Source organism: Neoarius graeffei, chromosome 11 (assembly GCF_027579695.1).
Source record: "Neoarius graeffei isolate fNeoGra1 chromosome 11, fNeoGra1.pri, whole genome shotgun sequence".
Lineage (NCBI taxonomy): Eukaryota > Metazoa > Chordata > Actinopteri > Siluriformes > Ariidae > Neoarius > Neoarius graeffei.
In genome coordinates this window covers 51,115,430-51,127,044 of record NC_083579.1, presented here as the reverse complement: position 1 = coordinate 51,127,044, position 11,615 = coordinate 51,115,430, and the positions used below count along the sequence as shown (strand labels likewise).

Genomic DNA, 11,615 nt, shown 5'->3' with positions numbered 1-11,615 from the left:
TTTCCTGAAGTACTTAAATTACCACTTTCTTTTAAAAAAAAATCTTGTGCTGTTTGTCAGTACGGTGGTGTAGTGGTTAGCACTGTTGCCTCACAGCAAGAAGGTTCTGGGTTTGAACCTAGTGGCTGATGGGGGCCTTTCAGTGTGGAGTTTGCATGTTCTCTGTGTGGCTTTCCTTTGGGTGCTCCAGTTTCCCCCATAGTTCAAAGATGGTTACCAAAAAAGGTTAACATGGGGTGGCCTTGGGCTGAAGTACCCTTGGGCAAGGCACCTAACCCCCAACTGTTCCCTGGGTGCTGTAGCAAAGCTGCCCACTGCTTTAGGTGTGCATGTGTGTGTTCACTGCTTTAGACAGGTTAAATGCAGAGAGGAATTTCACTGTGCTTGAGTGTACTTGTGAGAAATAAAGTTCTTCTTCCGTGTGTGCTTTCTTACCATATTACCTCCCCAATGGAGTTCTTAAACTGATGGTATTCTTAGTCCGTGACCAAGTGAATCAGGATGTATTTATTGATAGAGATTTCAAAGCACTTATGTAAGTTGATCTGGATAAGAGTGTCTACCAAATGCAATAAATGTAAATGTAATGTTTATTGAGACCATGACCACAAATCCGTGTAGATGAACAAAAATGAAATTACAGCATCGAAATATTGATAATATACTGAAAACCTGCTTTCAGCCTCAGTTCTTCATTTTAGCCACTTACCAAATGCAAACATGTTTAGTAAGTTGTTGTTTCTTATTGGTCATTGTGGGCTTCATTTTACTCAATGCTGGAATGAACAAAAGTGCTGATTATTTGGATTGTTTTGTTCATTATTTAAAACACTTCAATTAATATGTTTTAGTGACTTTATTTAATATTTAGTGACTTTATTATTTAATATTATTCTGTTGAATTGGTGAAGTTTGTTCATGTTAACTAATACATGGTATAATGTCAGCTAAAGGAATTTTAATGTAAAGCTTGACCATTCACACCACGTCTACTTCCCTTCTCACCTCCAGTTCCATGCCGGCATTGTGAAAGCTAATGAATGTAGAGAATGCTTTTGATGGCTCGCTTTGAGTTGTGGGCTATCTGCTGAGAGGAGCTCTGCCAATGACCCCACTGCTTTTGCAAGCTCTTATCAGAGAGAAGTGAAGCAGAACTAGTCTTATCTGTGTGTTTATACACACACACTCATTCCCTGGCTTGTTTCTTGCTGCAGACATGAGAGACGAGGCATGCCAAGCTGACCATAAGCGTCGCTCAGACATTAGTCTGAAGACGGCAGTGCTGCACACACGCTGGGTGTGGGTTTCTTATACACGGTAAGTCCTTTCCCATAATACATCCTGCTGCTAGGATGCAAGGTATATTTATTTAGATTTAATGAACAGATTAGACTTAATAAAACAAAAATAAAATGTGGTATCAGTAATTGCTTCCTGTTGGAGGTACTGGACCGTCAGGTCCCACCTTTTTTATTTCATGTACATTTGATACCTGCTCTGCTTGTAAATGAGGGTGGATTACAGCATGAAGAATGACACAAGCTGTTGACGAGCTTTATATATTTGCTTAGCAAATATGGTCTCTCTATTGATGACCAGTCAGCATGGGTATTATTATTCCATCTATGGCCTTTTGTTTGCACACTAAAAGCAAAAATACTGCTATCTTCCAGTAGGATTATTTGCTTTTCCACTGCTTTCATGCCACATTATATCTTTAAACTTTATCCAACTGTATACTGAACCACACACTTGGAAATTTATTAAATTATTGCATTGTAAAGTTTGAATGTTACTAATGTATATATATTTTACAGCAGCAGTAGTACTTCCAGTATGAGTGGAGAAAGCTTGGGGACGTGTGTGTTGGTCACGCTGCTGGGTCTGATGTTACTGGAGTCAACTCATGGTCAGCATATAGCAGAGGAACCCTGCTCAGTCCAAATCCTTGTTCCGGGACTTAAAGGTACACCATATTACACTGCTAAACACTAAAACATGACCAGTAGCATGACTGAGGTTTTCAGTTTGTGCTCATGATTAAATTCTACCATTAGGCTGTCGTATATTTCTACAGAGGTAATGTCCATGGATAATGTCAGTAGCTTTGGTTAAAAGTGTCAGCTTTTACTGTACAGTAAAATACAGTACAGTAAATAATTCTAATATTAATGGCTGGTCCAGTGGAGAAGAGAGGGTGTTGGATTAATGGTCAGATTTTATCGATACAATATGATGTTAAGAAAAGTGGCCGATGAACAAGTATAATGGATTGAAGTGAAGCATGTGTGTGTTTTACAGGGGAAATAGGGGAGAAGGGGGAGAAAGGGGCACCTGGGAGACCTGGCAGAGTGGGACCACCTGGAGAGATGGGTACTGTATGATTTACTGTCATTGAAATGTAAAATGTATGCAAGTCATTGAATAACATTGCAAATAAGACTGGAAATTTACAGTTAGTGAGAGAACTTAAGTCTAAATGCAATTTGACCGATGGACCATGTGACCACAAGCTTCCGCTAGCTTTCATGACATTTAGAGAGTGCAGAACTGCAGAATGTTCAATGAGTTCAAAGGTCATCTTACTGCAAAGGCTAGAATGCGGTAATGATGACAAGTGTTTACCACAGCCTTTAATGAAGATTAAGTGCAATGAAAAATGAGGGAAGCAGTATTCATAGACATGACTCTAACATAACATTTCAGACAGCATTCATCTTTTCAGAAATTTTATGCTTGCATTTTAATGATGAAAGGCTTCATTTATCTTTTAGGAGTACCAGGACCTAAGGGACAAAAAGGTATCATGGGACGTTACGGAAAAATGGGTCCCCCTGGATTAAAAGGTGGAGTAGGCTAGAAAATTCAGATAGTGATTAGTTTTTAATACCTTTGAAAGTCGTAACAAACGCTTACAACTTGTTTATAGGTTTAAAAGGTGATATTGGAGATCCAGGTCCCAAAGGTGAAAATGGAGATCCAGGTAAAAAAATAAAAAAGATTAAAATAATTATATATATATATATATATATATATATATATATATATATATATATATATATATATATATATATATATATATATATATCAGAGAGGAAATTAAACCTAATTTAATTCTATAATCTTTAGACATTACAAAATTTTGGCTAAATTTCTGATGTGACATCTGGTTTGCTGCACCAGGGCTCCCCTGTGAGTGCGCTAACTTGCGAAAGATGATTGGTGAAATGGATAATCACGTAGCACAGTTAACCAGCGAACTGAAATTCATTAAAAAAGGTACGTCCTTGCAATGAACCCCAGAACAAAGCTTGAAATCCAGAGTCCTTTCTCTGATATTGTATAGAGCACACAAGTCAAACCTCCATGTTAGTGCTTTGTCTGCTTTAAAATATAAGCATACATAAATGTACAGCTGCCACTCAAGGAAAAAGAAAATCCCTTAAGCATCTCATTGATAAAGGAAAAACATTTTATTGGAAGCCATCTTGTTATTATGAGAAAAGTATTCAAGAAAAGCATGATTTAAAATTTGACCAATACTATGAGTTTGTGTGAAGTTGGCACCCCATATGTTGAAAATTTGAATAAAAACCTTTTCTGTCAGGACCTATCAACTGGTAACCACATAAGCCACATTTAAAAATATATACTAAACAAAAACCTAGACCAGTTTTTTTTTAAATACCATTTACCATATAATACAATGTTTTTCTTGTCATAACAAGATAGTAACATGATACATATCTCATGAAAAAAAGATATTTTCTTGTAATAATTAGCACTCAAAAAAAAAAAACTTGCTCAGTGAACATAATAAAATTATGGAGAGTATTTCCACCAAAGTAAAATGCGTTAACTTAGCCAGAAACAATTTTGCTGAGTGACCTAAATGTCAACTGTTACATGTTAAACTTAGGTTCATGTAACAGACACCCATGTTGTTGTTTTTTAGTCTGATCTGTTTTCTTGAATGGCAACAATGCACTTCTGTAGAAAGCCTGTTATCTTGAGTTAAAAATATATATTTTTTTACATAAATGACCTAATACCAACAATATTCAAATCTCAGTTTAGAGACAAAAGAAACCAGTCACTGTTTTGTCTTTCTTTGTACAGTGCATTTCTGTATACTGGGTGTTGTAGTGTGATTACAGAAATACCAGTGCTCACTTTTCAGCACTGCCCTCCCCTGCAGCTGTTGCTGGCATTAAAGAGACGGACAGTAAGGTGTACCTGCTGGTGAAGGAGGAGAAGCGTTACCGAGATGCTGAGCTCTACTGCCAAGGTAGAGGTGGGCACCTGGCCATGCCCAAAGATGCCAGTGCAAACAGGGCCATTGCTGGCTACATAACAGAAGCTGGTCTTAGCAGAGTGTACATTGGCATTAATGACCTGGAGCATGAGGGACATTTTGTGTATGTGGAGCGCTCACCTATGAGCACCTTTACCAAGTGGCGGGAAGGAGAGCCCAATAATGCATATGAAGATGAGGATTGTGTGGAGCTCGTGTCCTCGGGGGAGTGGGTCGATGTGGCCTGCTCTCTAACCATGTACTTTGTGTGCGAGTTTGACAAAGTCCAGATTTGAGCACGTCTACTCTGGAAAGGAGGAAAAAGGAAATGATTATATTCAGTGGGTTTTGTAGCCTTGTAGTGCAAGAGTGTGATTATTCTGAGATACCAATAGAGACTCATTCTGATATGTCCATGCTTTACATACTGTGAAAACTGAGAGAGGAGTGGCCTCCTTATATTTTTGTTTCTTTTATAGTCGACTAATACTGTGCTGTATTGTTGTTATATAAATACTACAAATTCGGCATTTGTACAACATGTTTTGAGGGGAGGGGTTCTCATTTGCTATGAACTTTATAGATTGCCCTTTATAAAGAGCCATAAATAAAGATATACCAGTTATTACACTTTCTGTTGTTTTAGGATTAATACATTACAGTGAAATAACTTGGAAAATACTTTACTGTGCTGCCCTCTAGCGGCCAATTGTGAGTACCAACTGTGTCAATAACCTAAAGTCGTTTGTAAAACAGTTGTTTTTAAAAGATGCCACATTTTCCATAGATATTGTGATTTTTTTAACCATTAATATTTCAAAATACACTCTTTAATTATTTGAGCAAGATGATTAAAGAATTAATTTGTAATACATTTCATTTTTTATGTATTAAGCCTCACTCACAACCCGCTGTACGTGCTGCTACGGGCGGTCTACGGTAAAAAAAAAAAAAAAAAAACTGTCAAAACCATGCTTGAGACTTGTGCGACACTTGCGTGTGTTCAGCACCGTAGAAGGTTGCAGACTGCCCGTGGAGACTTTTGGTCCTGCACATGCAAATTCTACGGGTCTTGCGACAAATCAAGAACGCATACAATACGTACTCCTTTCGTACACCTGAACCAAGTCAGTAGCACGGCTAGTAGGGGCTTTTTGCGATGACGGTAAGATGCATGAGTGACGCACGGTCACTGTATGAGTGACGTGCCTCAGAAATACTACACAAGTATTCCACACTTGCTATTTGTGCGGCGCGCAAGACAGAAGTACATCTCACCTTCTACCCCTATGTGTGGCATGCACGCAGCGCATGTGACCTGCATGCGACATGAGGGGCAAGACTCTGGGTATATATATATATATATATTGGGGGGGAACCAAGGAACCGATTGTATAGCGTGTAGCATTGTAGAAAGGAAGAAGACCACCTCATTTGCTGTTTTTATTTGAGTATGTTTAATTTAACATGCAAACTTCAAATAATAAAACATGAGTATAAGGGAATAACGCATTTTATTACATTGTAAAAAATCCCCACTAAATAGCCCAACAGTTTGGGCACTGAAACACACTCTGACTCCGAGCTACTGTCCTGCTCCTACTCCTGCTGAGCGGTGGGACGGGGTGTCGGGATGTTCTTGTCCTTATCACTGAGCATGGCACAGTGGCCTGACAGTGATGATGGGATTGCAATGTCCTCACTTCTGGGCGTCGTTAGTGGAAACATACATGGAAATCAGCATATATAATATTAATTACATAAGCATATAGATACTGAAGGGTGGCACGGTGGTGTAGTGTTTAGCACTGTCGCCTCACAGCAAGAAGGTCCTGGGTTCGAGCCCAGTGGCCGGCGAGGGCCTTTCTGTGTGGAGTTTGCATGTTCTCCCCGTGTCTGCGTGGGTTTCCTCCGGGTGCTCCGGTTTCCCCCACAGTCCAAAGACATGCCGGTTAGGTTAACTGGTGACTCTAAATTGACCGTAGGTATGAATGTGAGTGTGAATGGTTGTCTGTGTCTATGTGTCAGCCCTGTGATGACCTGGCGACTTGTCCAGGGTGTACCCCGCCTCTCGCCCATAGTCAGCTGGGATAGGCTCCAGCTTGCCTGCGACCCTGTAGAACAGGATAAGCGGCTACAGATAATGGATGGATGGATAGATAGATACCGAAATGAATGTTTAAAGCGTGTGCATTTACCTGTGAAAACACAGGTGCTGTGCCTTCTGCCGGCTTGAAGGCATACTTCTCCCTGTCCGTGCAGGGCTCGCCGGTGCTGCTACCATCATCATCAAATTCTTCCTCCTCCTCCCCCTCTGTTGTTTCAGGTTGGATTACTTCACTTTTGCTCGCTTCTTCTTGGGTCCCATTTTCTAAACTTTAAACTGAAAATTTAAAAAAATTTCCCACAAAATATCCAATGTTCTTCAGTTGAAAGACAGATGCAGAATGCTGCAGACACGCTGGCTTTATACCCAACTCCTGGCTTGCATCACACGCAAGTTATGAGTGATTGTAACGTGCTAATCACACGTGTCACACGCTTCACAAGTGCGGCCCATATTCAGAGCGCAGGAAACTGGTAAAATGCAAGTCTCACACACTCCACACTCACTGCACACGCACTGATCACATGCGTCAGATATACGCTTTCCATGGGCTAACCAGAGGTGGAAAGTAACGAATTACATTACTTACGTTACTGTACTTGAGTAGCTTTTTTGTGTACTTATACTTTTTCAAGTAATTTTTAAAGAGTGTACTTTTACTTTTACTTAAGTATGTTTTCTTTTAAGTAGTGTACTTCGGTACATTTTACATCACAACCGTTACTGAGTAAAAAAATAAATAAATATAAAATAAAAAAAGGCTAAAACGGAGAAGGGGAAATGCGTTCTGGAAATGAATCACGGGAAGGGCAGTTGTCGCGCGCGCGAGTCTCACACAGACGATGGTGGACATGCACCAGCGCTTTGGGGGGGGGGGGGGGGGGGGGGGGCTTTGGGGGGCTCAAGTCCCTGGGCCACAGCCAATCAGGGGCCTTGTAATATTAATAAAATAATAAACTGTCGGAATCGTGGGCCTACATTAATGTACGGATAGAAATAAGGTTAGAAATAAATGAGCGCACAGTAGCCTGCTGTAAGAGACTTGGTGGATGTGGTTCGCGAAACGAACACCCACAACTGGACCAGAATAAAATGTAAGAAAATGTAACGTCACGCACGAAAGCGCGCCAAAGACTGCAGACTACAGACTACTGAGACACAAATTTAGAGGCTTTGAAAGATGAAGTGTTCACATGTTAGCGGGGCGCATAAAAGGAAAAAAAGAGAGAGATGCAGGTAATGATAGAATCGTTGCCTAAAGTCACAGACTTTTTTAAGGTAAGGATCACCAATCTGTTCAGAATATCAGCTACTTATCAGTTATCAGCCTACCAGCAGCTAGGCTATGTGCAGCTAGGCTAGATATGCTATGATCTGTCCAACAGTAAAATAAATCAGTTGTGATTTGAATACGTGTCGTGTGATTTGAGTTATAATCCTGTTAGTATAATAGCATATTTCGATGGGGATAATAAAATGTCTAAAACGGCATCTACTGAAGAAATTGATGAAAAGATTGTAGCCTATAATTGTCACAGTTCGAGCAGCAGACAGAGTAAGCATATTGAGGGGAATAGCAATACAAAGCTAGCACAGATCCACATTTCTCGCTAGCTGTGTTGGGTGTGTTGTTAACCCGTGTGGATTTAAGTGAAATACTTGAGAAGTTCTGTGGTCAAGACAACGTTTTAAGGTAAGGACGCTTGATTATTAATGTTTGCCCGCCGTGGCTTGTTGTTGATGAAAGGCCCACATGATTTTGCCTTATGCAGCTACTGCTAGTGTCATGTTTTGAACTAGGTTAAGCTCATTTGCGCTAAAGGATGGGTTTATTGAAGGACTTTGATGTAGCTAGTTTCTTTTTAAAAAATCGTATGCTCAAAACAGTATGCCCGTGTTCATCATGTTTAACTTTTTTCTTGATGGAGTGCGTGAAATATTGTTGCAAGTGGTGTTTCTATGCAGTCATGTCAAAAAGGCAGTTGAATGCACGGTCTTATTCAAGGAGAAGGAAGACTTGCATGATGCTTGAACATAGATCGGTAAAATAGACCCTAGTAGGACTTGGTTTCGTGTATTTCGGTCTGTAGAGTTATGAGTTTGGCCGCTGTCCATGGTGTTTACATTTCATGTGGCCGCCGAGCCAAGTACCTTCATCATCATCATGTTCCCCTGTCAAAAGTTAAACTCTTTAGGGGTGCTTCTGCTGTAGCAGTTGCAGCAGTTGCTCAAAGTTTGATTTGTCCATCATCATACGTCTTATCTGTTGGGTGTCTATGCCCAGCAGATTTTCCCATTTCGTCCATTTATAACCATTTTTGTCAAACAGGAGCTGCTTTTGCACTTGGTTATTGCCCATCCGGCAAACGTGAGCAATATATTTTAGTTGTTGTACGTAGCAGTTGTTGTTTATATCCTGGGTTCCTGTCAGTTTCCGGAGGTCAGCATTGGACATCTTGTAGCTCCAGTCTATATCTTCATTTGTAGTGTTCTTTTGGTCAGGGGCATTCTTTCGTTTATATCCACCTTTAATCATTTTCCTTAGGAAGCCGTGCCACACTACCTCAATTTTGTGAATTTCACTGGATGATAGTTGCCATGCCTGTGTACTGTACAGGAGACGAGATCGAACGCATGCCACTAGGAACTTCATACGGGTTTTTAGTAGTATTCAGTGGTCGGTTAGAACGTGTTTCAGTTCATTCCATTTCATGAATGCAGCACTTATCCTAGCATGCAGGAAGTGTGAGGATTCATCACAGTTGCTGACATTATAACCAAGATATTTAAAGGTGCGGACGTTTTTAATATTAGTGCCGCCAAGGGAAATGATACTTGGTTTACATTTGATATCCTCATTGACGTTAAAAGCCATTGTTTCTGTTTTGACATATGATATTTGTAAACCAAAGCGGGTGTAGGTCTTATCATACAACTGAAGAATATTCTGAAGCTCCTCGATGGATCCAGCGAGTATGGCCTGATCATCTGCGTATAGAATCTCTGTTATGCAACCCTCTCCTGATGCTCGTGCTTTCGTACGCATTTCTCTTGTGGATACCTCATTTGGAATGCAATATCTGAACTTGAAGCCTGTATCTGGGTACAGTTTTGATATCTCATGCTGTGCAATCCTGACAACAAAGTCCATATAGATATTAAAAACTGATGGCGATTCTAGGGCACCTTGTCTTGCAGTGAATGTTTGTTTTCATGCCGCCGAGCTATTTTTATGTATTTTATTTTTTAAAAGGACTTGTCTGTAGGTGTGTGTGTTTTATGTTTACAACACATAGGTCTATATTAGCGCACGCGCGCTTGTGTGGTTATCTCTGGCCATGCCCCTGCGTGAAAGTTACACAGTATCACTGTCCTGTCCATGGTAATAATCAGAACTGGCTCTGTAATGATAATGCGCGCATTCTTCTCTCCCTCTGTGGTCGGATGTGTTGAGCGATGTGAGCATGGGCCTTGCGCAGCTACGCTGAGCCAAACGTAACCTATCGTAGGCTTCTAGGCTAATTACGCGCTTACACTGTAAATGCTTGACACGTATTGCAAATAAAATAAGAGTGTTTTCCTGGCCAACAGTAAGGGTAGGGTTGACAGGTAGCCTATGAGGGGCCTAGCCCCTGGGCCACGGGTGTTGATAAAGCGCCCCTGCGGACATGGAGGAGACCGAGGAACCTGTGGTGGACGACCCTGCAGAAAACGCAATTTCTTCCAGTAATGAAGTGCACCCCTGGCCCTACATACGTGATCACTTCAGCTTCGTAGAGAAAAGGGGTGACAGTTTCATTATGCAATGCAGATTATGTGTGCCCAAGAAGACAACCATTGCGGCATACAAAAATTCGACGTCTAATCTGCGCAAGCATGTTGAGGTAAGTATTGTCATTGGCATCATAATCACGGGCGCAGATAGAGGGTGGGACGGGTGGGATTCGTCACACCCAGATTTAAATTCACCTCGTTCGGTCCCCCCCACTTATAAGGAGGAAAAAACGTCTATGCTGTCTTTCTTTGCATAAGGCAAACCTCACGGAAAAATCAAAAGACTAATTACCATTCGGTTTATTGAGGTGCACAGCAGTGTATACATAGTTGCAACAACTCACATAAAACAAAACAAAGACTGATATTCGGTTGGTTGAGCTGCGCAGACTGCACAGGTTGCGAGCTCGAGCTTGGTTGCTATGGTTACCCACAAGTTTGACAGGCATATCGGGGTTGGGGTTGGTTTGCTGGCAGCTTTGTCCCCCCCAGTTTTTTGTCCCCCCCAGTTTTTTGTCCCCCCCAGTTCAAAAAACGTATCTGTGCCCCTGATCATAATGTTTCCTTTCCATAGTAAAACCGACAATAGGCTGGTTATATTCCAAAAATAGTGGATGGCATTGCTAATGTTGAAGTAGCAACCTGTTGGTACTGTAACATAACGGTAACTAGTCTGTTATTCGGTTGGCTAATCATGCAAGCAAGTTAGCTCACCAACCTGACGTGATCAGTCCTCCTACCATTCTACATCCAACAGGCCAGAAAGGAATACTAAGCAAAACAAATAATGTTTGAATTGAATTGTTCAATAACACACAGTGCACACAGGCAAGCTACGAGATTTCGGTGCAACATTTCACTTTCATATTTTGTGTACAATGCTTTGTGTGTGGTCAGGGCGATGTAAACGACATGACTGTGTGTATTGACCTTTTTTGTTTGTCTCAGTTTTAATGCAGCATTATCCTAAGCATTCAATTTGATACACTTCCTTTAAATAAAACATCTGGGTTGAGATGTACATATCCTTGTTTCCTCTTCTTTTTCATTTTTGCACAACACAATGGAGGCAGAAAACACCCATTGTTAAAAATAACGTTTTACTTTTACTCAAAGTACATTTTAAATGATCTACTTTTTACTTTTACTTGAGTAGATTTTTTGTCTGGTAACTTTACTTGTACTTAAGTAAAATTTCATCAGAGTAACAGTACTTGTACTTGAGTATAATATTTTAGTACTCTTTCCACCTCTGGGGCTAACGGTGCAATTTTTCCCACGCCTCGAGGAAGTCAGGAGTGCAACCTGTACTTGACAAGTACTTTGCCCATCCTCCTCCCCCAAACTTTCCCCCGGGTTCACCGTGACCCTGCGGCACTGCTGCGAGCTACCAAACCCTGAGACCCGTGCATGTCCAAAACACTTACGGCGGGTTGTGAG

The 11,615-nt window shown here is 40.8% G+C and overlaps 1 protein-coding gene across 2 annotated transcripts; it reads left to right on the top strand.

Annotated features, from left to right (window-relative positions):
- Positions 1 to 1,283: 1,283 nt before the first annotated feature.
- On the top strand, positions 1,284 to 4,891 carry colec11 (collectin sub-family member 11). 2 transcript variants are annotated; one of them, XM_060933041.1, is made up of 7 exons: positions 1,284 to 1,317; positions 1,818 to 1,966; positions 2,302 to 2,373; positions 2,775 to 2,846; positions 2,930 to 2,983; positions 3,184 to 3,279; positions 4,199 to 4,891. In XM_060933041.1, the coding sequence occupies exons 2-7, from the start codon at positions 1,837 to 1,839 to the stop codon at positions 4,588 to 4,590; spliced, it is 816 nt and encodes a 271-aa protein (XP_060789024.1). In that variant the 5' UTR covers positions 1,284 to 1,317; positions 1,818 to 1,836; the 3' UTR covers positions 4,591 to 4,891. The 2 variants fall into 2 exon arrangements, with proteins under 2 accessions (XP_060789024.1, XP_060789022.1); XM_060933039.1 differs by having other exon boundaries at positions 4,181 to 4,891.
- The last annotated feature ends 6,724 nt before the right edge of the window (positions 4,892 to 11,615 follow it).